The sequence below is a fragment of the Triplophysa rosa genome, linkage group LG22, assembly GCF_024868665.1.
Source record: "Triplophysa rosa linkage group LG22, Trosa_1v2, whole genome shotgun sequence".
Taxonomy (NCBI): domain Eukaryota; kingdom Metazoa; phylum Chordata; class Actinopteri; order Cypriniformes; family Nemacheilidae; genus Triplophysa; species Triplophysa rosa.
In genome coordinates this window covers 6,738,848-6,765,289 of record NC_079911.1, presented here as the reverse complement: position 1 = coordinate 6,765,289, position 26,442 = coordinate 6,738,848, and the positions used below count along the sequence as shown (strand labels likewise).

The following is a 26,442-nucleotide window of genomic DNA, read 5'->3' as shown; positions in this document are numbered from 1 at the left end:
AATAAAAACTCTTTTCAGTGCTCCGTACAGAAGATAATAATAATGACAGAATGTTCTTTTTTTTCTTAACATTAACACTATAGGCTATTTGTTTTTGTTTTTTTAAGTTAAAGTGTAATGTTTTAAGTTACTCATCATGGTTAACATGTTTTTTCTGTTTTGTGGTTGTGTATTTTTCTGCTGTTTTAAACTGAAACTAAATACTCCACCCGAATTGACAGGCCCCTGCACGTAAACAAGGACCGAAATTCCACAAATGCTCCTGCTTGTGTTATACCTGTTATGGTCATTTGTGATTACTTTGAAGAAATTTTCACCCAACCACACCCCTGCAAACCTCCATATGATTTATGATGGGTTGTCACAGATAAAGTGTCCTTTAACTTTATCCATCTCTAGTGAAGATGAAAGCATGTAAAGAGTTTTCAGAGTTAATATGGGAACTCACAGTTCAATGACTGTTCAATCTCTTTGTAAAAATCGTGTGAATGGCTAGTGTCGTGATTATCCAAGCCCTGGAGGGAGATTAGATTCTTTCAATCTTATTTTTAGTTTTAGTTTATCTGTGGTAGCCTACATTGTGAGTACTTCATTATACTTTTAATATCGATTAAATCCAATGCTTATACAGTACGTATGTCCCAAAATGTCATTAGAATAACAAAACAGTTAAGTGATGGCGTGTGCTTTACCTCATAACCATTTTGACTTTTAACCTGCTAACACTTAACCATCTGGTTCCATGTGGTTTCACACACGCACACATATAATGTCCTAAATTGTAATCACAATATTTAATGATGTCAACGGTAAACATGTCATTATTAGGCTATATAGACAAATCATTATGTTTGTGAAAGCGTTCTGAGCAGCATCTTAACTTAATCTTTTTGTATACATTTGAGGGGGCTAAGGGTGTTTGGTAAATGTCCGCAATTGTAAGTGATGTTTAACTCAATCCCTTCCTCTTGCAGCGCTTCTCCGCAGTCTGTTACACGCGCACGTCACGCGCGCGCGAACGCACTCACGCTGGACTGCATGCGGAGACACTGGATGCTGGATAATATTATGGATTTTGTCATGAAATATCTGGTGTTACTTCTCTTTTTGTGTAAGTAGGCTACTCTCACACGCGCGTTTATTTTGGATCTCTGCATTGATGTCGCCTAATTGCAAGTTGCTTAACTGTGCTGAATTAACAGGAAGTTTTGTTGTATATAAGAGTATATCATATCATCATAATGCATACAGTGAGAGATAATAAACATTAACATTAACGTTTGTGTGGAAAATAAATATTTTCTGTTTTATCAGTTTGTTAAGGTATGATATTCTGTTATTTGACGTGTACTGACTGTCAATGCAATTTCAACGCATTTCATACAATTTGGAATTTAACATTTCGTCAGACATAATTTTCTATAGACGGCAGCAGTTTGATGTTTTGACTTGACATATAACAACAGTAACAAATATATGTCAACATTACTTGATGATTTAAACGCAATCCTTGAAATGCAATAAAATGCAAACAAAAACTTAACACAAAAAATGACGATGCACTACAGAAAAAAAGAAATATGTCAACTATGGCCAAGACGGCAGCTCGCAAAATGTGTCACAATGAAAACACTAAAGAATACTTAGAAATAGTGTTGCTCGTTGTATTCTGGATGGCGTCAAAGATCAGCATCCAAACTGGGCTATCTGGCTTACTGATCATAATGCAAGCAAGCAGTGGACTGGAACTGCATTCCCTCTCAGTAACCCCACAATCTGACCTCTCTTTTTTCTTGTTCTTCTTCATGACATAATTCTTCTTTCTTGTTCACATGTGCTATATGCACACTAGCTCTCTTTGTGCACTGACTGTGTCTGTCTCTTTAAATTCAAGTTTCCCAACTAATGAATGGAGGATTCTGTCGGAGGTCATATAAGTAACTTATCTGCTCTTTATGTATAGCTCTCTTGCTTACACTTTTTTCTATTCAATAGTGAATATTATATTGAAACTGTAATACAAAGCAACGTTTGAGTGCATGAACAAGCACTGATGAAGGAGATCTGCTCCTGTGCACATATGTTTCTACATCTCCGAGTCTCTGCAAGTCAATTGAAACATCCCTGTTGAAAAAACAGCATATGATTAGGTATGTTTTGTAGCAAGGTAGCTGGTTTGGGCTGGTTTTAGCTGGTTGTGTGCTGGTCCTTACCCTTTCCTTATCAGTCCACCATTTAGGTTACTTTCAGATCTTTAGTGGGACAACTTTTTCATTTATAATACATTGATTAAAAAGCATACACTGTCATATCCCATAATTGTTTATGGACAATAGATTTTAAGCTGTTTACAGGCTAGAACATGTCTCATACAGCTCCTGTTTATAATGTTCACCTAATCCTTTGTATAGAGAATGTGAAGCTGATGTCACACCCTATATTGCAGTGACGCCGCCATCTTGGAAGGATAATACTCTACTGCTATTATTGTTTTGATATGTAACGTTACTTGTTTTGATTGATATATGGAGAAATCGGAAGTGAAAGAACCAAGGGCTTTTCCTGAATGACTCTGCGTAATGCTATTGCAGTTTTTAACACAGCAAGACCGACCTACTGTAGTTATATTTCCTAATCAAAAAGAAAAACAAAACACTGCATTGAATGCACTACCAGCCATCCTCCCAAGATGGAGCGACATTCAACGTGATGTCGATTGACAAGCTCCATAGATACACATACGGTAATAAGAAAAAATATTCAGACAATTGAATCATGAGCTCAACATTGGCTCGATTGGTTGTCGACCAAGTCTATTGTAAACTTCCCCCTGTTGTTGCTAAGAAGTTGTTTTTAGCATATGACGATTTAATGCAATATCTTTGCCTCTTGCAACCATAAATCTCTGGGTTTAAGTGACTAAATATTGTTTACAATCTTTATGAGTCCCCACATCAAACACAGTCAGACTATGCCTCATGTTTTGAGATCTCTTGCTGTGGCATGTCTACAGTACTCTTAACAAAGTAACCTGGTTAAAAAACACCATGCATCACACTTTCCGATTCTTCTCTTTTTGGTTTGATAGTGTTGTAAATGTTGCTTTATGTGGGACGTGGTAACTTCTGTTTTTTTTACAATGTTTTACAGATTGTAGCATTGATATCTCTCAGGGTTTTAATGTGGGTACATCTGGAGCCAAGATCTTCTCAGGGGTGTCGTCAGAACAGTTTGGTTACACTTTGCAACAGTTCAGCAACAGTCAAGGAAAATGGTAAGATTTATGAGATACAACAGCCTGATATCAGGAATTCGTAACTATTTTATGATGTGGCTAATTTGTATGTATTCGTACGATTCGTATAAAAACAATATTATAAGAACATAATAATCAATATCAAGAAAAAAGCCTTACACCGTGTCTACACCAGACGCAACCGGCGCGACACGACTTGTTCTAATGGGATTGTCGCGTAGCACCGCACCGAGTGTGGACAAATTTAAACTGATAATAGGTTGTAATGCATTCTATTGTCGCATCGCGCCGCATCAGGTGTAGACACGGTGTTATTAAAGCTCCTCCCCCGAAAATTCCATTAAAAAACGAAACGTAAAATTACAGGATATAAGGATATGTATTAAATTGTTTTCCCCATTTTTCTTGTAAATTAACTGTCTTTTCTGTAATTTTACAGTTTTTGACCATATTTCAAAAAATAAACTGTAAAAATAAAATCTTGTTAAAAAAACAGAAATTTTCTGGCTGTTGGGCGCAGCTGGGGTGCCAGAAATAAACTGTAAAATAATGGGTTTTCCCTGTAAAATTACATGTTTTGCCCGTTCTTGTACATTTGTACGTCTTTTTCTGTAATTTTAGGTTTTTTGACCGTATTTCAAAAATACATGAAAATCGGAAAAAAATAACAGGAAAACTTACGTTTTTAAATTTACGTTTTATTTTATAGTGTAGGTTACCTAAAACTCTGTCATCTTTTTCTGACCCTCTTGTCATTTCAAACCTGTTTGACATTCTTTCTTAAGAAGAACACAAAAGAAGATATTTTGAACAAAGTTGGTAACCGAACAGCGCCGGCACCCATTCACTTCTTGTATGGACACAAAACCAATGCAAGTGAATGGGGTCCCATTAACAACATTTTTCAAAATATCTTCTTTTGTGTTCTGCAAAAGAAAGTCATACAGGTTTGAAATGAGGGTGAGTAAATGATGGGTGGGCATTTTTGGGTGAACTATCACTTTAACCTAACATTCATTACACAGAAGCAAATCTTACTAAAATCAACAAATGAGATGGTATGAATTTATGCAAACATTCTTTTTTGGTAGGAAGCTACAGTACTGTTGCATTTACTATAGGTGTGAATTTAATGCCGTCAGCGGGCCGTCATGCTGGCACACACTCGGATACTGATAGCTTTTTTCTATCATGATTCCACTCATCTCAATATACGCTGTACTGAACACACAGACTTCCTGTGGTCATTAAATTTGTCTGCATCCGGGTATCACAAAGAGGCCAAGTTCCTTAAGAAAACTATCTGCCGGAAAACAAATGCCTTCTCTCAGTCCTGTCGATAAAACAGCTTTCCTTAGTATACAATATAGCACATTTTCACTAAGTAATATTTAATCTACATTGTCCAGTACTTCCTCTAATGGTAACAAACAACGTATGAGCAGCTGGGATATATTGTAAATAATAAAAGGCATTGTTTAACATGACACACAGCTGATACACAACTCTTCAGATGTATTGTGTTAAACTATGTCCTTTAACTGTTTGAGCAGAACAGTATTTCCCTCTATTTTAGAAGACACAAATTTGATTTCCAGCAAGATCAGTCTGATTTTTTAGGAAAATACTGTATTCACCAATCGGTCTTCAGGACTGGAACTGGATCTGTATTATAATAATGTGGCACCTCTCTAATAAATGCCCACAACAAATGGTAGGGTTACTTCATATAATTTGTAATGGTTATTTCCAACTTTATGCATTTATCATCTGCATTCATGGTAACCTAGACAGGCCTTTATTGCAAGCATTTCCAAACAATCTCCATGGTGTGCCACAGGTCAGATGAGCCATTTCCTGCTGTAGCGTAGGCTGTTGGTGACATCATCATTGTGGCGTTTCATGCTTTAGTGTGCACTAGTTTGAATGCTGCTGATGTCATCACTCTGATTGTGAGTTTTGCATTAGCTCTGACTAATCTGACTTGCCCGAGCCCAAAACACATACACAGATCCCTTTTAAGGGAACACGTTTACAGGTCCCTTACAGCATAAGGGAACACAGAAACTAAAGTTAGTATATAAACAATGACTTCCTGTTTCCCAGAATGCCTGGTGGTTGACTCAGAATTACTTTTAATTGTGATGCACACTATGTGCAAACTTCCTGGGAATGTCCTAGAATTGGTTTAAAGGAAATTTCACAACACTGTATTAACAGGATTTTATATGAGTGTCCCCTGGATCCCATGAAGGTACTGTAGGGAGTTGACTGCAAAAAATGACACATTTCAGTGATTTATTTTTAAAATGGTTAAAGAATAATTGCAGATGATCTTTAATATTTTTGATCTGTCAATTCTGTAGATAGTAAAATCATAATTTTAAACAAATTTGAAAGTGTGTCACCCAGTAGTGTGGTAAATGGATATGACAAAATATATTTAATCGAGAAAAATGTTATTTGTTAAAGGGACAGTTCACCCAAAAAATGAAAATTATAAAAATTTTCGCTTGGCCTCATGTCATTTCAAACGCGTATGACTTTCTTCTGCAGAACGTAAAAGAAGATATTTAGAAGAATGTTGGTAACCAAACAACATTGCGGCCCTTGACTTCCATTGTATGAACACAAAACCACATTTTTCAAAATATCTTCTTTTGTGTTCCACAGAAGAAAGAGTCATAAAGGTTTTGAACGACATAAAGGTGAATACACAATGACAGAAATTTTATTTTAGAACTATCCCTTAAATATAATGTGAAGATATTAATAAAACATAGTAGTGGTTCCAAGAACATCAAACCATCTTACAGTAGTTGTTTTTTTAATTATTGGATGTGATGTAATCTTGTGTGTCACTGTTCAGTCTGTTTAGTCTGAGCAGAACATGTTATCATGCTAAGGCGACCTACAGTAGTAATTTAGTGGGTGTGTTTGGATTTTATAATGGATAATATAAGGACGCAGCATGCACCTACACATAAACTTGGATACACGTACAGATACGCACACCCTACTGTGTTATCACTGGTCATTACAGGTAAAGCTTGTCATTTCTGCAACACTAGCGTCACCAAAAGGAATGGCACTCCTGTGTGATGTTCATCAGACAAAGAGTTTTCCGTTGGTTGAGCTTGTGTTTTAAACCACAAAAGGTGTATTTTGTTTCAGAGTAAAACATATCCAACATCTTTTGTTGTTCGTCAGGCTCCTGGTGGGTTCTCCGTGGAAGGGATACACACAGAACCGAAAGGGAGACATCTCTAAGTGTGACCTCACAAACCCTGGAACCAGCTGTCAGACGCTTAATCTTCAAAGTAAACAAACATTTCCCATAATTCCTAAGTGACATCATCAAGCACCGTGTTCTCAAAGAGTTCATTGGATAATTTTAACCTGAATAAGAAGATCGATTAAACCTGATCTTGTGGTGAATCAAGGTTAAAACATAACCTCAAACTTTCAAATATCACCATGTTTCGTGTGCTTTTAGATTCTGTCAACCTGCCAACCGTCTCCAATGGCAACAACATCAACATGAGTCTAGGACTAACTCTCACGCGTACAACAAAAAATGGTGGATTTATGGTAAGAACTGTTACATCTGACACAAAAGGCGGTAACACTACGACTAACACGACCTAACAATGAACGATAATTCTACAGTACTTATTTATCGCCTGTTTGCATATTTCCAATCCATATACAAATGAACTTTGAGTGCCTGAACCGTCTGAGAAGTTTTGCTGTGAGTTTCCAGTCACCCCCACATGACGTTCACTCCGTGTGTGTTGCAGACATGTGGTCCTCTGTGGGCACAGCTCTGTGGTAGTCTGTACTTCTACCCAGGAGTATGTGCGGAGGTGAACCCACAGTTTTCTCTCCAGTCAGCGTTCTCACCGGCCATTCAAAGTAAGAACACACTTCAGTTTACTGCAAGAGTTAATAAAACGCTATATAAACAGTTCAGTCACGATAAGTCTTGGGATGCATTTTTAGCATGTTAATGCTCATGACAGTTCAATATATGAAGAGTTTGCTATAAAAAACATAATAAAAAACATGATTTTTGAAAAGTTTTGGATTCCAAATTCTTCATATTTAGTTTTGGTCTAACTAGATAAGCTTATGCTGCGATGAGCATGCACGTGAAACTGCTACAACGTGCACAATATCCTGTAAACAGGTCTAGGCAAGTGGTGCTGGGGATGGAGGTGGGTGTTTGTTAGAGTTCTGTGCACCATACTGCCTACAGCAGGGCTAGTCAACTGGCGGCCCACCAATCATCTTGCCTTAACATTTCAAATAAGTGGAGAGACTTTAACAACAGTGTGCTTTAAGAAATGCACGTCCTGAGACGCCACATCTTTGAAAGTCCAAAACGCTGCTACATTCAATATAAAGTAATTCACGCGGCTCATAGCGATATACGTCTTATAAAGCGATTTGATCAGTCTGTCCAAGGACTTAATGTTATTTACAATGTTATAACTGGCAATCCACAGCCTCATTCACCCGAAGATGCGATAATACATATACATTTAGTCATTTAGCAGACACTTTTATCCAAAGCGACTTAGAAAGAGTTGAGGGAGCAAGAAGCGATATGTCATACAGGAGCAATAATACAATAGGTGCTAATACAAAGTTACTAGTTTCAACAAAAGCCAGACCACTACCTGTTGAGAGAAAGAGAGTTTTTTTTTCATTTGTCTGACAAGTATTCACAGAAGAGATGGGTTTTAAGTAGTTTTTTTAATGTTATGAGAGATGTGGTTGACCGGACTGAGTTAGGAAGAAATAATAGCGTTCAGTTTCTTGCACAGATCAATTGATTCGCTTTATAAGATGCTAATTTAACGTCACAAGTGGCGAAAATAAGACAAAAATACTGGATGCGATATTTGTGTGCATGTTTTAATATATGACCTATAGCCTAAGTAATAGCAACAAAAAACAGCATAAAAGTAACAAAATGCAGTAAATAACGGAAATACAAAATAATAGAAGAAATAAGGATATCAGTGTTTTTCCTGCATAGAGAAATTGGAGGCGGCAACCTCTGTCAAATGTCTTGCCGCCTCAGGCTCTCGCCAAAATTATGTCAGCGTATACTGTACACAGCGAGTTCGCCAGTATGAACGCACATTGCGTTCAGAACGACTCGCACACGAATGACTCATTTGAACCGATTCATTTAAACTATTGAACTTTTCAGTCACTAGTGAATATAAGAGATCATTGAATCATTTAAAGTGAACCACAGAGAATGCAAGATGTGAATGAGCTTTGCTCATTTAGAAAGACTGGTTAATTCAGTTGGCTATTGTGGGCTGAAAGGTTAGTTGAAAATGATAAAACTGCTTTATTTGATAAAAAACATTTCTGTTTGGTTGAATAAAAGTAATGTTTTATATAACTTAATAATTGTCATTTTTATCTAATTTTATTAGAACTTTTAATTTTTCAAACTCAAAGCCACTTAAAGGTACGGTAGGCCTATGTGTGTGTGTACAAGATCAGGATGGTACCACCTCCGCCTCATTTTGAGCCAGGAAAAACCCTGGATATGGTAAAAAACTGGCCCGTATCCCATTTATAGTTTTGGAATCTGGCCCTCAAAGAAAAGTAGTTGAAGACCCCTGGCCTACAGCATTCAATCCTTTTAAATGGAGATGTAGATGACGCATATACTGTTTTGTCAGTGGCAATAAACTGACTATGAAAATCAGTTTAAGTCTCTCAAGCTAGATCGCAAAACTAGCCTCTGAGTTCCATGACTGACCTTCTTATAGCAAAATAATAAGATGGTCTATTCCACTTTAACACAACAGAGTGTGGAAGCCTTATGGATATTGCCATTGTTTTGGACGGATCTAACAGCATATACCCGTGGGAACCAATCGTTGATTTCCTCAAGAAACTGCTGGGAAGCTTAGATATTGGACCTCAGAGCACTCAGGTGAGCAAAAATGCTTAGGGTGCTTTTGATCTGGGTTCGACATGTATGTATTTAATCATTTGTACGATTCTTATTTCTTCTGCAACAGGTCAGTGTCATGCAGTACGGTGTTGATGCCGCGTTCGACTTCTATTTGAATTCCTATCAGACAAACGAGGCCATGATTCGAGCTGCTTCAGGTATTCAGCAGAAGGAAGGAATACTCACGAATACGTTCCAAGCCATTGATTTTGCCAGGTGTGCATGACTCTCCACCTTCCAAACATAAAATGACTGTAAATGCTCTGACATTGAATTCTGTAAGCTACTATAAATACAATACAGTGAACAGAAAAACCAGGCCTCCTACTGAGAGCAAATATATTCTTAATATACAAAAATAACTTAAGACTTAAGTACAGTACAGTTTTCGGACCCTTTTAAAATTCAACCCACAATTGTGGAGCTTTCAATCACATTGTGAGTGTGCATATGTTTGTATTTCATAGAAATAATGCATTCTTACCCCAAAACGGAGGTCGACCTGGTGCCACAAAAGTGATGGTAGTGGTCACTGATGGAGAGTCTTCTGATAGAAACCTGAGGGACACTGTGATTCAAGCATGTGACAGGCAAAATATCACTCGCTTTGGCATTGCGGTTAGTTAATAAACTATATGTGAGCAATACAGCCTTGATATATTGAAATATATTTTAACATTTATATTCAAAATACACTACTGTTCAAAAGATTTGAAACACTTGACTAAAATGTGTCTCATGATGTTAAAATTCTTTTAACCTAAAGACACTGTACTGTATGTTGACATTACTTTTGTTAACAAATCAAGGTTTTCATTAGAAAAACCAAATTTAAAAAAAAAAAATCTGGACCAGATAATGAAGAAAAAGCAGCCTATGCGAGTTCATAATAGATAGAAATTCAATAGTCCCAGGAGATCTCAAGAAGCTAGCTGGCTGAGTACGATTTTGTAAATTTTAGGCAAAGGATGTCTCCTTTCAAGATGCTAGACTATAATATAGTTTGAATTTCTTTTTTATGCTTTTAATCATAACATAATTCCAATTTTGATAAATTTACTATTATTTTAAAATGTGGAAACAATACACTGTAAAGAGTCATTAAGAGTTTCAAAGCTTTTGAACGGTAGTCTATATTTGAATAGGATTTTTGGCCTTTTTCCTAGATGCTGGGATATTACACAAGGAATAAGATTGAAACAAGTAAACTCATAGCTGAGATTAAGTCAATAGCCAGTTCTCCAATTGAGAAGTACTTCTTTGATGTGTCTGAGGAGGCAGCCCTTATAGAAATTGTTGGAACTCTTGGAGATCGAATCTTCAACATTGAAGGTCCTTAATTATGTCTATTGTACAGTGCATTAATAACAAATAAAATAATTACATAAAAGTTCGTGTATTGGAGATTTTGAGTTTCTCTTTTCTTGTTTTTTTTTCTTTTATTCAGGTGTTGGAAAGGCTGTTGGGGGTTTCTCAATGGAAATGTCCCAAGTGGGTTTCAGTGCACATCAGACCAAAAATAAGGTACTGGATCTTTTTCTCTCTGTGGGATGATAATCCATCAGTGTTGTCTTTTCATATGTTCGGCCTTCTAGTGGTTTACATTCTCAGTCTGGGTTGTAGGATGTGGTCTTACTGGGTGCAGTTGGAGCGTATGAATGGATCGGCACCGTTGTTCACCAAACTGCTCAGAGATCAGACGTTTTACCCAGAAATGCTTTCGAGGAGGTGCTGGAGGACAAAAAACATGGTTCATTACTTGGTAAAACAGCATAACTTCCACCAAATGTATCGTTACTGTATATTAAAACCTAAATACATCAATCTTCCATATAGTGTATAATATTGTTGTCATTAAGCTACATTGGGTTTGTTTCTCCTGTTGTCTGTTCAGGTTACTCTGTCAGCGCTCTAACAGACGGATCTTCTGAGTTTTATGTGGCTGGTGCTCCTCGTGCTGTCCATAAAGGACAAGTTGTAGTTTACACCATCGACAGCAAGAAACAGCCGGTCATCATAGATTCACAGAGAGGAGAGCAGGTACACGATTCCTTCATGACTCCTCAGCGATGAAGCATTGTTGCCTCAAAGCATTAAGTTTAGTCCTGGTTTAGCAAATATTTTACAATTCCATGTTTTGCTTCTTGCTATAAGTCATAGTCTCAATGTAAAGAGCACATTGGATAAAATCTCAACAAGCCCATAAATGCAAGATCATGAACAGTAGTTTTCTCAGAAAAGAAAATATACAGTACACTAGAAATGCATTGCAAGTTGTTTTACAAACGACCTCAAAGCTAGCACATACAAAGTGGAAAAAGTGTATTTGACGTGCGTGTGGTTTGTAGATCGGGTCTTATTTCGGCAGTGTTCTCTGTCCTGTTGATGTGGATGCTGATGGTGTGACTGATGTGCTGCTGGTTGGAGCTCCAATGTACATGAGTGAAGAGAAGTTTGAAACAGGAAGAGTTCACATCTTCTCTATTACTAAGGTGAGACCATTTCTACTGCTAGTTTCCTTTTTCTTCACATATTCTCATGTACGGTACTTTTCACTTTAATGTAGTGGGGAGAGTCTTTTGACAACACATAATATTCACAATAATATTCGCTATGATTTGTAAATGTACGACAAGTGTTGATGTGCTTCAGCTTTACGGCCCTGTAGATGTGCTACATTGACCTAACATTGACATACAGTACAATGTCAGAAAGGCCAGCTTCATGTTTGCTTCAAACAGCAATTAACCGTAAATTAACCATAAAAAAAAAGAAAATGTATGTATTACTGTGGAAATCAGGTATAAGTGAATCATCATCATGAAGTATTTATCTTTCTAAACCAAACATTTATTTTACAGAATTTTTACACTTTCAAAATGCGGTAACAAATATCAAATTACATTTAATTACAGCTTGGTGTAAAATAACATGAATAACAAATAATGTTATTCAAAAAAAATTCCAATGCCCCAGTTGCCGAAATATTATTTTTTTCTTCTTTTTTTTACAGGTTATAATTTTCTGGCACACATGGTGAATTGTTGATTAAAACATTTTTACAATCACTTCCCATTCTCAAATGAACTTTCATTGAAATGAAGAGTTTATTATGTTCAGTTTCAGAATTTTTAGAATTAGCACCTTCTGTTTTTAGGGTATTTTAAGTAACCAGGGTTTCTTGGAAAGCTCCCAAAAGAACGCTCGGTTTGGAATGGCCATCACTGCTGTCCCAGATCTGAACCTGGATGGTTTCAGTGATGTGGTGGTTGGTGCTCCTTTGGAAGGCAATGATCAAGGAGCCATTTACATCTACTATGGAAATCGAAAAACCATCAGAAAGCAAAGCTCGCAGGTAAAACTCCCGTAAATACGTAATCTATTTCCACACATATAAATCAGCAAACGTCTAAACATGTTTTCGTAAATTCAGAAAATTCTTGGATCCAAAGTGGACCGAACATTGAGGTTCTTCGGACGTGCTCTAGATGGCAGTACAGATATGAACGGTGACTCGGTCCCAGATGTCGCTGTGGGGGGTGTTGGGAAGGTGGTCCAGCTCTGGTGAGAATTTCAGCACGTCAGCCGTTATTACACCACTGATTTTCATAGTTTGTCGGGGTGCAAAACAGCAGGGTCAGATCCTATGTAATGGGACCCCATGCTAATTTCTAATAATTCATTTACTGCCCACCTTCAACAATGGGGTTGAGCGCGGAACAGCTGCACGGATAACTTCAGTCATGGTGGGATATTCAACAATCTACCCAGCTGTCCTGCGGATTCCCACTTTCACCACCGCTTCAACTTTCTGTGTGACTGTCCTGTTTGTTCCAAAACCTATAAATCAATTGAACTCTCTGCTTGTATAACGTTTGTGGTTGCAGGAGCAGAGGAATCGCGGTGGTCACGGCAAAGAGTTCCTTCACTCCTGATAAGATCAGTGTTTTGAGTAAACCCTGTCGATATGCCGGCAGGCAGGTGTCCTGCTTTAAGGCTAAAGTCTGTTTCAGCGCAGCGTTCAGGCCGATAAAACCACAGGCTGTGGGTAAGAATGATTCTGAATCTCACAACAATAGGGTCATGTACACCAGAGTTGTTCCAAGTGTCTTGGAGAGATGTCGCCACAGTTCTTGGGGATTTAGGCCATGTCTGTTATTCTGCATATCATGTAATCCCAGATGGACTCGATGTTGGCAAGATCAGATCACTGGGTCATCATACTTCAGAAAAAATGTGTTCATGCAAAAATCTTCCTCGATTAAGTTGTTTGGAAATCTACACTGTTTTTTGTCTTTTTTACTATTTGTGTCTTGTTTTCTATAAAACATCAAAAAATTCTTAAATCAACATTTACTTCAGAAGGAAAGTGATATTTAGACTTGTTTAATGAGACATATACAGTAAATATTTATTTATTTAAGTTTATATTTAAAACAAGCAAAAAATTGGCCACAAGGGAAGAAATGAAATAATTTGAATTTAGTTTTACCTTTTTTATTTCAAGTTTTTTTTCTTGCAGAACTTAATTCTTATATTTTGATGTCTTGAATATCTTAAATGGATCTTCATTTAAGAGTTTTTAGATAGTTGTAGTCGAAAACAAGACAAAAATGCTTTTAAGAAATTAATTAATTAATAAATAAAAAAAATTATGTTTGTTTCCTATTGACACACGCTCCAAAATTGATTTTCTACTTGGTATTTTTGTCTTGTTCTAGTGTACATATTATGTCATTTTGTTTGTCAAATAAATGTATATTACGTCTTGTTTTCAGATAACAATATAAGATAAGATAAAAATATTTACTTGAAGAAAGTACATAACAGAGATGTTCAAGTTTATTTTTCTTACATCATTGGGAGATATAATATGACCTCGCCTAATTTAGATTTCTTTTCAGAAAACAAGACATCTCATGTCATTTAGCTTCTGAAGGAAATGTATCTTGATTTAAAAATGATTAGATATTGGATTTAGAAAATAAGTAAAATCATTTATTTATAATATAATATAATATACCTATTTATTTATAGTCTATTTGCGCTGCACTATATGGAATTTTAAATAGAGTTATTTGCATAGTATTATTCTGTGACAACAAATTTACATTGTGTTGTTTTTTCTTTACATTGTGTACATTTTGGGACATTTTTAGAAAACAGAAAGGTTTTATATACAAAGTCAAATGAAATGCAAAAACTTTAAAGCTCAATATCTCAAAACTGCAGAATGCAAATATAACCTTATAATTCCAAGGTGACGATATGATAATAAACACTTAAGCATAGTACTACATGTATATCTGAGCATAACACGACATAAACCCACATATTGTTTTTGTTATATAAATTCAGATATCAGGTACAATCTGACACTGGATGCTGATCTACAGTCGTCTCGTGTGAGCTCAAGAGGTCATTTCAGTAACTCGGATCGAGTCGTGCAGAAGGACATCAGCGTCACTGTGCAGGACACGTGTGAGGATCATGAAGTCTTCGTGCAGGAGAGCCCTGATCTTGTCAACTCAATCGCTCTGCGTGTGGATGTAGTTCTGGGCTATCCGGACGCAGACCCCGTTCTAGACGCCTTTAGCCCGTCTGCATGGGAGTTTTTTGTGAGTGGCACAAACCTCTACGTTTTAAAGGGACAGTTCAATGACAGTTCTGTTTTCATTTACCGTCGCATGTTTCTCCATGCGATACAGCATTCTGAACATTGACTTTTTGATAGAAAGTATACCAAAATGTCATCTTGAGTTATTTACGGTATGTTGAATTGCCAATATTGTGCACAAAAAAACTGTATTGTTAAATACCGGCACAAGTGTCCTGGTATGAAAATGATTTACAATAGAAAATGAAGAGGGACATCTTAATTCATGACATTTTTCATCAACTTTCTTGAATGCTGAATTTATTTCTGAGGTGTTGTTTTTTTTCGGTTCAGATCCCGTTCTCAAAGGACTGCGGGCAGGATGACATATGCTTCAGTGATTTAATGCTGAGTGTGGAGAGTGAAGATAAACTTGGGTAAGATTCCTTGGACTGTGTGACAAAAACATGCCAACATATAAACCTTAGCAATTATGTCATAAACACTTTTTGGACCTTTCAAAGTTCAACAATTTCATTTTTCACCGAATTAACATTTTAAAACATAACAATGCCAAAAACTAGAGATACACCGATACATTTCTCCACCGATAGCTGATTATTCAGAGTGATATCTGCCGATACCGATAGTTTGGTGGTTACATTAACTCACATTAACTAAATTCTGAAGATTAAATGATTTTTTTACTTTCTGAATGTTATTAATTCATATAATGACTATTAATATTGAACATCAAACTGGTGATGTTTCTTAACATTTTCTATATACAGAGCACAAATTCATAGCATTTTCCTGTCCTCTTTTGATTGACAGGATATATCGGCCCTGATCATTGGCTGTTTTAAACTATCAACCAATAGCTGATATTGTGAAAAATTGCTTTGATTGGCCAAAACCGATTATTGGCCGATAAATTGGTGCATCTCTAGCTAGTTTGTTTGTTTGTTTGTTTACTTTTTAGCAAAACTCCACTAGTGGTCAGCCACAACAAGAAAAGATTGTCTTTCACTGTGACGGTAATGAACAGAAAGGAAAACGCCTACAACGCAAGAGTATCTGCCAGTTACTCCAGTAACCTGTTCTACGCTACTGTTACACCTGTAGTACGTGACATCAGAACTATTTATCTGTAATTGTTTATAATTATAGGGACGGTTCACCCAAAAATACAATTCTGTCATTGTTTTTACACACTTGTGTCATTCATAACCTGTATATGACTCTTTCTTTGGTGGAACACAAAAGAAGGTATTTTGAGAAACGTCTTTGTGGTTTTGTGTCCATACAATGGAGGTCAATGGGGTCCATGTTGTTTGGTTATCAACGTTTTTCAAAATATCTTCTTTTGTGTTTTGCAGAAGAGAGAAAGTCATACAGGTTTGGAATGACATGAGGATGAATAAATACATTAAACTTACACTAGAGGAGTTGGGTTGTATTACTGTATTGTTTCAACTTTTTCAGACCGATGGGTCAGAGGTAAAGTGCACTTTGATGAAAGAATCAGACACACTTGTTTGCCAAGTGAGTTATCCAGCCCTGAGAACAGATCAATCGGTGAGACATTTACAAGTTGAGTGTTCATCTGTGTTTATGTCTGACTGATACCATTCTAACACTTTGATTTCTTTGTCACCAGGTTTCATTTGCGATAGGCTTCGACTTTAACCTGAATCAGCTACAGAAAGCTGCTGAAGTTGTCTTTGAGGCCGTAAGGTAAAACAAAACTGAATTGAGCATTTGCAGGCAGTTGTAGGTTTTATTGTTAATAAAAGATTGATTTCTACTGCAGTGACAGCACAGAAGAAACTCCTGCTGATAACAAGATCTCTGTCTCTGTTCCTGTCCAATACAACTCCGAGATCATCCTCAGCAGGTCAGATTATAACACACACCTCCATCTCCGCTTCACTTTCTTTCAGTTTTATTAATATTTTGAATTGACAACCTTGTAGATAGCGTGCCCACATATGGCGCCAGCGCGCTCATGGCGACCCAAGTTTGATTCCCGTATTGATGGTCCTTTGCCGGTCCCACTCCCCTATCGCCACCCCAAGCTTTCCTGTCAGCTCTCCACTGCACTCTGTCACTAAAAGCATGACAAAGCCCCCCCCAAAATATTTTGAATTGGCTTTGTTTTATATATTTTAAGTCTTAATTATTATGTTAATTGTGTATAGTTTATTTTTTCCTTTTTTGCTATACAAGTTTAATTTATTTTTATTCCAGTTTTAGATTCTTATTATTTATTTTGCCTCAAAATTACTGTGTTGCTAAGACAACATTTTAAATTTTTGTTTCGTTTAAGGTTTTCAAATAATATATAGGCCGATCTCTTATTTTATTTCAATGAACAGTTTTAGTTAAAGGGCTAGTTCACCCAAAAATGAAAATTCTGTCATGAATTTCTCACTCTCTAGTTGTTCCAAATCTGTATAAATGTATTTCTTTGGTTGAACACAGAGAAAGATATTTAGACGAATGCTTGTAACCAAACAGTTCTTGGACCCCATTGACTACCATAGTAGGAACAATTAGAATGGTAGAGTCAAAAGTGCCCCAGAACTGTTTTCTGTCCTACATTCTTCAAAATATCTTCTTTTGTGTTCAACAGAACACAAAAAAATATTAAGAAATTATTCGTGCTATAGTCAATGGGGTCCATGATCTGTTTGGTTACAAGCATTCTTCCAAATATCTTTCTCTGTGTTCATCAGAACAAGGAAATTTATACAGATTTGGAACAACTCGGGGGTGAGTAAATGATGACAGAATTTTCATTTTTGGGTGAACTGTCCCTTTAAATATTAACCCTGTGCTGTATTTGTTGTTTATTTTAGATTACTTTACAATAAAAAACATTTTCGTTTATTAAAAGGATTATTATTTAGGGGAAGCAGGGATCCTTGTCGATTTTACCCAAGGATTGTTAAAATTATTTTGTCACTTTTGACATTTTTCCTGTGTCAGGTAAAAACTTAATGTAGTCATTTACATTTAAAGTAGAGATACTGTATACCAAGGATGCTTAACATTTGGATAAGAACATAAGCAACACGAGAGTAGTTTCAAAACTGTCCCCTGTGAGTTGTGCGTGATTGTAAATGTTACAATCATTGAGAAGTTTTCTCTGCTTTCCCCAAACTGACGTTTCCTTTAAATGTAACATAATTTCACAAAAACCGGTCCAAATGTTTATATTTTACTTTTTTTTCAGAGAAGCAAACATAAATGTTTATTTACTTGAAAAAGAGGAAGAAACCTCAACCACAATAAACTCCTACAGGGACATTGGTCCAGATTTTAATTTTAATCTGAAGGTGAGTGTTCAGTTTGACTGATTACTTCACAGGGTGCTCACTACCTCCATCTGTTGGCTTGCTTTAAAAAGAACAGTTATTTGAAATTTTTAGAACGAAACACTAGGACACCACTCTCTAATATACAATGGGATATCCAGTTATTATCTTGGAAATGCATTTTAAACTGATTTGTAAACTTTTGTTTTTATTAGTATTTAAATTATGTATCAGTCAAAAATTGGGTTATGGGCTAGTTGCACAAGATGGCGCAGGTGAGTTTTTGCGACGCCAGAGTCCACAGACTAGTTTCCGGTCGTATAACACTATCGAGTTGTTTTGGCTTAACGAAGTGCTCAGCAATGTAAAGAGGATCTGTCATATCGCTTGTATATTACTTTCTTATTTTTTATCTAAAAAAACACCCTTGTTTACCGGCCAAAAATCCTCCTTTTCCCACAACCGGAAATTACTCTACCGACTCTGGCGTCCCAAAAGCTCACAGGCGCCATCTTGTGCAACTAGCGAATCGAAGGAAGAGTTTACCCAAAAATGAATTATTTCTTTCTCCATTTTTTTCACCTTCTGTCTTCTGTGGAATACAAAAGAAGATATCCTGGCAGCGGTTTTAAAACGGAAGTCAATACTGCGGGGTCGGTTACCGACATTCTTCAAAATATCTTCTTTTGTGTTCTGCAGAAGAAAGTCACACAGGTTTGAAATGACATGAGCTTGAATAAATGACGAAAGAATTCATTCATTTTTGGGTGAACTATCCCTTTAAAATTTGTCGATAAAACAATCCATTGATTCCTACAATCCAAGTTATCCATGAATACTGAAAATAGCATACCATAAACTGCAGAAATAGTAGTAGCATACTAGTACACAAATGCTATTATGACAAAGTGATCTTGTTCACTGGAGACATGTGAATGGATTCATTTCTGCAGGTTTCTACAGGAACCCTCGCAGTCAGCCCGGTGTACCTCGCCGTCTCACTGCCCATCAGCACTAAAGCTGGAAATCCTCTTCTGTATGTCACCTCGGTTAAAACTTCACCCGTGAGTACCATCTTAAACTCCTTGTCAAACATTGGCAGTGTGAGACATATTTGTGCTTTTACACACAGTTTATTCAACCGTCCAAATATGAGAACACGCGTGATTGAAAGCACATGGGAATGATTTGATTTTATGATTCCAAATATTGTTTCAATTTCACGCAACAGCCTGAAAAGATACACTGTGCGGACAACCATCTGATTGACCCATTTAAGATCAACCAAAAGCCTTATACTGCCAGCATAACCGAGGAGAGCTTTAGAGGAACAAAGGATCTGGTTAGTGCTTCTGGCGGTCTGTCTCTCATTTTCCTGAATTCAAGAGCTCTAAAAAACATGTGCATTTGAAGTGACATTTTGATCGGTTATGACTTACAAAGGAAATCCTAATGAATGAAGTATGAAACTCTGTGAGAGTTGTTTGTGCGCAAATGATTTGTATTATTTTCATACGAGGGCTAATGATTACAGTACAAATAACAGGATGTCTTGGATTTTCCAGCCTCAGAGGTGTAACTGTATCTGTCATGTGTTGCGCAGAACTGCAAAACGGCTTCATGTCAGGCAATGCAATGTGTCCTGAAGGATCTGGAGGAGAAGAGCGATTATTACGTCAATGTCACCACCAAAATATGGAACGGCACTTTTGCAAAGGTAACATCATGGGTTTCACAGATGTAAAACCAGGTTTATGTAACTTGACGTAAATGATGACGTCTCACCATAACCATGTTTGTACGATTCAAGGCTGATTTTCTGTCCGTCTTACTTACCGTGGGAGCTGAGATAAAGACATCTCAATCTGACTTACTGTTCATTGAACAGAAGCATCTGGAGGTACGGTGTCTGCTCACTTATTTCAAATATGTTACATGTTTTAGTAAATGTTTTATCATTAGCTATAATACAACAGTGTGTATTGTATCCCACAACACATTTTAGTATGCGGCATTGGCCTCTTGCGACTCTTCATGTCCTTTTTACTGTCCTGCTTCATGTATATCGTACGCCTGTGTTGCTCTCTTTCTTCTGCAGAACACAAAAGAAGATATTTTGGAGAATGTTGATAACCCAACACCACTGGCCCCCACTGACTTCCACTGTATGGACCCTAAACCACGAAGACATTCCTCAAAATATCTTCTTTTGTGTTCTGCAGAAGAAAGACTCATAGATTGGTTTCGAATGACATGACGGTGAATAAAAAAATGACAGATTTAATGAGGAAGTGGATTAAATAGATTTTTACATTTAAAACGCGTATATTTCTGCTTTATTGATGTTAAGCACTTGGTTGGTCAAAGAGTTACCATTCAAAAAAAAGGAATTTTATAGCTCATGAACTCAAGTTTCTTTGCAGGTTGATGTGACAGTAAGCAAACCCGGAGCTAAAGGAGACGTTCCAGTTGGCGTCATCGTAGGGAGCGTTATCGGCGGACTGTTATTATTGGCTCTTGCTGTCGCATTGCTGTGGAAGGTACTTTATGTTGCCTTTCTGTATTTATTTAGTGCTTTGTGTACAACGTTCATAATCACCTTATTAAAAACCAACACAAAACACATTCTTTACTCAGCTTGACTTCTTCAAGAGGAAGTATCAACCACTGATGAAGAACGCGGAGAACGGAGCAGAGGATCAGGAACTGGAGGAGAACCTTTAGTGAATTCAGTTCACTCCATCAATGAGGTCTATGTGAGGCTGACACAAGAATTAGTTCACACCAGTTGTCATTCACATGTATGGCACTTCAATCACGTTTATCTTGTATGTGCTTGAACGGTGTATCTTTCACATTGGACCTGAAGCCGCCTGTCTACTGTATTATGATGTTCACATGTAACTGGAGCGGATACTGTTTGGTAAATCCTTACCACCTCAGTCTATTTGTAGGTCACCATTGACTTTTAGCAATTGTAAATAATAACCAGAGGCATTGAGCCTCTGTCATATTGTCATATGCTGGCATACGAGGAATTCAAACTGACCTCGCTAGTGTAGAAACCCACTTATCTCAACACATTTGATCATTTATTTTAGATACCAAATAAACGATCAAATGTATCAAACTAAGCTACGTTTCCTAACGCAATATGCAGAGACAAATAAGACATTCATAACCAGAAAGTGTAAAGAGTGTGGCGCGACAGCCATATGGTGATTCTGGGCTATCTGTTTGTTTGAGCAATGGCAGACAAGCGGAGTGTTCTGGAAACGTGTCCGTCACTGCACTAACGAGAAAATGTGATGGGGACTGTTGTACAGATGTGGTATTGTGTACCGGCGCCCACTCCATACTTGCACAAATTCTAAGTACTAATAAGAACGTAAACTGAACATTCTCAGTAAACTGCCGTTTTTAAAAATGTAACGTTAGATTTGACATCACAATTCACATGATTGAATGTTAAATACTGTACTACTGATGGGTGAATTATAAATCAATACAATACTATGGCACATGAATTCTACTGATGGTGTGATGTGTGTTGGGAATCTTTGGGAATAGGGAGTTTTTGTTCACGTTTACATGTTGTATTTGCACTGGTATCTCTTTAGTACTTGTCATTCTTTAGAAGAAACGTCAATTCTGTTCTTTTCATCAAAACATTTATTTTTGATTAATGAAATGTTACAAGAACTTTGAGCTGTGTATTTTTTCAATAAAAACGTCTTGATGCTTAATGAGATGTACTGTAACTCATCTGCTAGTTAACATTTGGGATCTTTTCCACCATCTGCCCACAAACACTCCTTGTTCTCTTTCCAGCGAGGCTCCCCAGACTCATATATTTCCTGAAAAGAAAGAAATAATTACAAACACGTTTCAAGCGATTTTACAATGTTATTTACTAAGAGAAATTATTACACTTTACTGGTAATAATTAGAATGCTACTATACATGTATGTACTTTTATTTATAGCATTAAATTGGACACTTTCCATGAATGGAGAAATGTTAGGTTCAGGGCAAAAGTACTTTCATTTTGCTTTAACTAGAACTATTGAATACATTAGATAAACTATTATGTACCGTCAGATTAACCTAATGTTACATGAAAAGTACAGTAGCTATTTTTGAACACATCAAGTACTCAAACTGATGTTAAGTGTAATGTCAAGCTAAACCCTCAACCCTGAAAAAAATACACCGAAAGTGATTACACTTATTTAATTTATGGGATATATAACTTTAATAAACAGTACATATAAACAATAAACTGTGTTTAAGTGCATCCCAAAATTTGGTGAAACGGAACAGTATGGTAGTATTAAGTATTCTCTACATTATTAGTAAACAAGGTTATTATAGTTTACTAAAACCATTAAAAGATATGTTTACTGAAATCAAATAAAATGTTGCCCTAAATATTATTTATAAACTAAAACTTATTTTAAAAACACAAAAAGTTGAAATCTAAAATAAGTTTAAGCTAAGGCACTAAAATGGTTAACTAAACAAAAAAGAAATCTAATAAATAAAATATTTTTAAAAAAATATAAAAAATAAAAGCAAATCCAACTTATATAGCAACATAAAAAAGAAACAAATAATAAAATGACAAAACAAAATAACAAAATGGCTAACTTAAACTAAAACTCACATAAAATATAAAGTAAAACAATGAAAGCTCATTCCAAATATTAATGAAACTACAATAAAACTGAAAACAATCTGGTAGTAAATATTTGTAAGTATTTAGTTAATAGGTTAAGTATTTTTGCTCACCAACTTAATAAAACAAATACATTTAAAGGAACAGTTTATTCAAAAATAACATTTCTGTCATCATTTACTCACCCTGAAGGTGTTCCGAAGCTATAGAAGATATTTTGAAGAATGAGGAAACCAATCAGTTCTGGGGCACCATTGACTACCATAGTAGTTTTTCTTCCTGTGCCCCAGAACTGTTTGGTTACAAACATTCATCCAAATATCTTTCTTTCTGTTCTGCACAGTAAGAAAACGTATATTGCTTTGGAACAACTTCTGGATGAGTAAATGATGACAGAATTGTAATTTTTGGGTGAACCATTCCTTTAAGCTTGGTTTCATAGTTTATTTCCGCACAGTGTCACGGGGCTATATAGAAACAACAAGTAGGAATGACATGTTTTCGCACCTTTTTCCAGATTGGCACAGTTGCTTTGAGCGTGTCGATGCAAAACTTCACCGCCTCCAGTGAATCACTTCTGTGTGGCGATGAGATCCCAATTATAACACTTGCTTCCGTTACTGGTACCACACTGTGGCCACGAGACACAAAACATACAGTTCTCAGTACGTAATGACATTCGGCGAATTAACATGCTCATTATCAGAACAGATTTCAGACTCACCCCAGTCTGTGTTGTATATTGATGTGTCTGACACTCTGCCATTTTGTCCTGATGTCGCTGCAGATTTTCCTAAGTTCCAATTCTGCCATCGGAACGTACGCTTCATATTCCAGGCGTACTACTTTCTTGCCCTCAAAATGATCTCTCGTAGTACCTTAAATAGAAATTGGCTATAAAATGATGTATGCATTTGCAGTGTTGGGTGTAACTAGTTACTAAGTAATTAGTTACTGTAATTTAATTACTTTTCCCTTGAAAAAGTAAAGTAAGGGATTACTCTTATTTTTTCTGTAATTTAATTAGTTACTTCTGATGTAATTAAACTAAATACTTTGTGTAATATGTGTGTGCAATAGCGGAATTGACATCAAAATTCAAAGTCTAACTTTAAAATCCGTGCTTTAATGTATAATTCTCACATTTGTAATACTTTGGTCAGTTAATAAGTGTGCTTTATGTAGTTTAATATTATTTATTTGAATGAATTAAATAAGCCGTTTCATGTCTATCCTTCAATCACTTAACTAATCAAGGTTGATGTAGGATATAGAAAGTAATTAGTAATTAGTAACTAAATACTTTTTGGAGAGAGTAATTTATACAGTAATCTAATTACACTACTGAATATGTAATTAGTAACTAGTAATTAATTACTTTTTCAGAGTAACTTACCCAACACTGTGCATTTGTAATAAAGGCAGTTGTAAACCGAGCCAAAGATCAAATTAATATACAAAACAGACATACCAATAAACAGAGATATAGCTCCACAGGAAGCACAGGTTACAGATTCAGATACAGCATCAGCAGAAAGCTTATCAGTAGTGAGTGAAATTACATCTCGACCATTTAAAGCCATACCTGTATATATAAAAATCACATCAGACCCAATGACAAACAGACATATCCAGACAGACAAATACAAATGTAGGATGCACACCTTTGCAATTCCACTACCCTCCACTGAGGGGCGGTATAACGGCCACCTCGTCTCCCTCTCTGAGGGTCAAGGGCTGCTCACTCAAAGGCACGTACTCCTGACGCACAGCCAGCACCACTTGATCCCGTAAAACAGCGAGTCTGACAAACAGAAGTGACTCAGTTTTTACATTTTGTGAAGAATGTGATTGATGCTCCTGACGTGTTGCTATGTGGGTGGTTGCCGTAAAACCAATTTAAAAGAGCCCATTGTCTCAATGAGTTGTAAATATCTATATCCATTCATCATACAGCAGGTGAAAACCTATAAATTAATAGCACGCGTCTCCCCCCATGACAAGCACCTATAATTACAATGAAATCATGTCACACCCCATTATTGTCATTTACGACAAAGCTATGTTTTATAAAAAAGTATACTTTTGGTTGCCAAAAAGACAACACAGACATGAATTATGCCATAGGCATGGCAAGATAAAGGAAATAAGTAAATGTGTCCTATGGTGTGACAGAAAAAATGTAGAAAAAATAACAGTGAAGATAAACCTCTCATAAAGCAATTTTAGATTATAAATATGAATCATATAAAATAATACATTATTTTACAAAACAGTTTGTTTTCTTAATTTTTGCTGTCACGCCATTGGACAACAAGCATCTTTGTATCTAATTATGCAAAACGATGTGTGAAAATGTTTGTACTATATTCATTTTCCTTATGTCTCTACTGTTTGTTCTGCGATGTGTTTTCTGAAACAATGCACAGTTGTGAGAAGCACTTAACAAATACATTAAAAGTTCAATAAAGCTATGAAATGTCTTCTATTTTGTATCCCAAAAACGTGTAAAACTGTCTTCATCGCCATCACTTCCAGAACTGTGGACACGAGGAATTTGATCAATGGACACAGAATTACGCGTGTATAGCCTTTTCGCTGTTGACAAAGTGTGTTTAAATGAAAGTGTGTTTGGTCAAAAGCATACACAGTTGAAGAAACTCAAATGTTATGTTTTAACTTCAGTGTCGATTCTACACAGTTGAAATGTACTTGTGTACCTTGGATGTTTCTCCTCTAAATGCTGCCACAGTTGTACAGATGTAACGTTTGACGACACAGTGATAAGCTCCGATTTAAGGCCCGTTAATTCGGCACTTTTTGCAAAGTAGAGAACAGACACCTGACAACAACAACAATGTAAATATATAACACTAAAGTTACGTGTGCAGTTTGAAACTAACTCGATCAAGCATTCAATTTTACCTCCTGTCATTAAACATGACTTGATTACGTCATGTACACTTTTGATTTACGTTTTGCACGTAGATAACTATAAAAGTAGTTGTGTGAACGATTTAAAAAGCACGCTTACCTCGGTATTCATGTATGTATTTTTTGATACGGACACATGTAGACTTGATACAGTTGCGCGTGTCTTCCTCAGAGCCGAACTCCGATTGGTTTAGCTTGAAGTCAGCTGACTCCTGACCAGGAAACACGAGGATCACGCTGATGCTTTGAAACTTTGCGACTTGGACAGTCAATAAATTGTTGCTTTTTTATTTTTTTGCTTTTTCTGTAGAACGTACAGTATCGCTAGAAAATCTGCGCCATTTAAATCCACTCGTTTTATTTGTCGTGCAATTTCACCAGCAGATGTCTCCAAATTCACGTCAAGCCATAGACTACTTGAGTTAGTTATGATTATCATTATGCAAATATTAAAATACTAAACAGGTTGTATATTTTATATTAAAAACGTGCTATTTAGATGTCCCTTTAAAGAAGTATACACATTCTATAGCGTAGTTAGCAGTATGCAACAGCCATAATTGTACATAATAATGCACGTGTTATCTTTATTAAACAGCCGATGGGTGTTTTTGTGGAGCAAGACAATTCTGTGTGGTATTCAATCAACCCAGTGACATCTGCAACCACAGA

General features: G+C 36.3%; 2 protein-coding genes across 4 annotated transcripts; one reads left to right on the top strand and one right to left on the bottom strand.

Annotated features, from left to right (window-relative positions):
- The first annotated feature begins 435 nt into the window (after nucleotides 1-435).
- Nucleotides 436-21,904, top strand: itga2.2 (integrin, alpha 2 (CD49B, alpha 2 subunit of VLA-2 receptor), tandem duplicate 2). The gene is made up of 30 exons (XM_057321006.1): nucleotides 436-580; nucleotides 975-1,111; nucleotides 3,151-3,274; nucleotides 6,467-6,576; nucleotides 6,753-6,847; nucleotides 7,057-7,171; nucleotides 9,094-9,221; nucleotides 9,310-9,458; nucleotides 9,710-9,860; nucleotides 10,409-10,574; nucleotides 10,690-10,766; nucleotides 10,866-11,004; nucleotides 11,137-11,282; nucleotides 11,591-11,734; nucleotides 12,400-12,597; nucleotides 12,676-12,806; nucleotides 13,130-13,290; nucleotides 14,601-14,860; nucleotides 15,193-15,275; nucleotides 15,821-15,962; nucleotides 16,324-16,416; nucleotides 16,499-16,575; nucleotides 16,652-16,735; nucleotides 18,077-18,179; nucleotides 19,112-19,222; nucleotides 19,390-19,500; nucleotides 19,762-19,875; nucleotides 19,969-20,058; nucleotides 20,582-20,698; nucleotides 20,796-21,904. Exons 2-30 carry the CDS (start codon nucleotides 1,039-1,041, stop codon nucleotides 20,880-20,882), a joined length of 3,579 nt encoding a protein of 1,192 aa, XP_057176989.1. The 5' UTR covers nucleotides 436-580; nucleotides 975-1,038; the 3' UTR covers nucleotides 20,883-21,904.
- On the bottom strand, nucleotides 21,904-26,030 carry LOC130546006 (molybdopterin synthase catalytic subunit). Of its 3 annotated transcripts, XM_057321020.1 has the most exons (5): nucleotides 24,501-24,613; nucleotides 24,308-24,421; nucleotides 23,561-23,714; nucleotides 23,344-23,467; nucleotides 21,904-22,015 (listed from the first exon to the last, which is right to left on the bottom strand). In XM_057321020.1, exons 2-5 carry the CDS (start codon nucleotides 24,417-24,419, stop codon nucleotides 21,932-21,934), a joined length of 474 nt encoding a protein of 157 aa, XP_057177003.1. In that variant the 5' UTR covers nucleotides 24,420-24,421; nucleotides 24,501-24,613; the 3' UTR covers nucleotides 21,904-21,931. The 3 variants fall into 3 exon arrangements, with proteins under 3 accessions (XP_057177003.1, XP_057177005.1, XP_057177004.1); XM_057321022.1 differs by lacking the exons at nucleotides 21,904-22,015; nucleotides 23,344-23,467; nucleotides 24,308-24,421 and adding exons at nucleotides 25,557-25,678; nucleotides 25,871-26,030 and having other exon boundaries at nucleotides 23,602-23,714; nucleotides 24,501-24,640; XM_057321021.1 differs by lacking the exons at nucleotides 21,904-22,015; nucleotides 23,344-23,467; nucleotides 23,561-23,714 and adding exons at nucleotides 25,557-25,678; nucleotides 25,871-26,024 and having other exon boundaries at nucleotides 24,309-24,421; nucleotides 24,501-24,640.
- Nucleotides 26,031-26,442: the final 412 nt, after the last annotated feature.

Bases quoted from the DNA above. Each gene is read 5' to 3' on its own strand.
- itga2.2 (XM_057321006.1), top strand. From the start codon at position 1,039: ATGCGGAGACACTGGATGCTGGATAATATTATGGATTTTGTCATGAAA. The intron at 9,459-9,709 runs GTGTGCATGACT...TGTATTTCATAG, and splicing joins CAAGCCATTGATTTTGCCAG to AAATAATGCATTCTTACCCC. The intron at 13,291-14,600 runs GTAAGAATGATT...ATATAAATTCAG, and splicing joins GATAAAACCACAGGCTGTGG to ATATCAGGTACAATCTGACA.
- LOC130546006 (XM_057321020.1), bottom strand. From the start codon at position 24,419: ATGGCTTTAAATGGTCGAGATGTAATTTCACTCACTACTGATAAGCTT. The intron at 23,468-23,560 runs GTGAGTCTGAAA...TCGTGGCCACAG, and splicing joins AATATACAACACAGACTGGG to TGTGGTACCAGTAACGGAAG. The intron at 22,016-23,343 runs GTGCGAAAACAT...CTTTCTTTTCAG, and splicing joins CTGTGCCAATCTGGAAAAAG to GAAATATATGAGTCTGGGGA.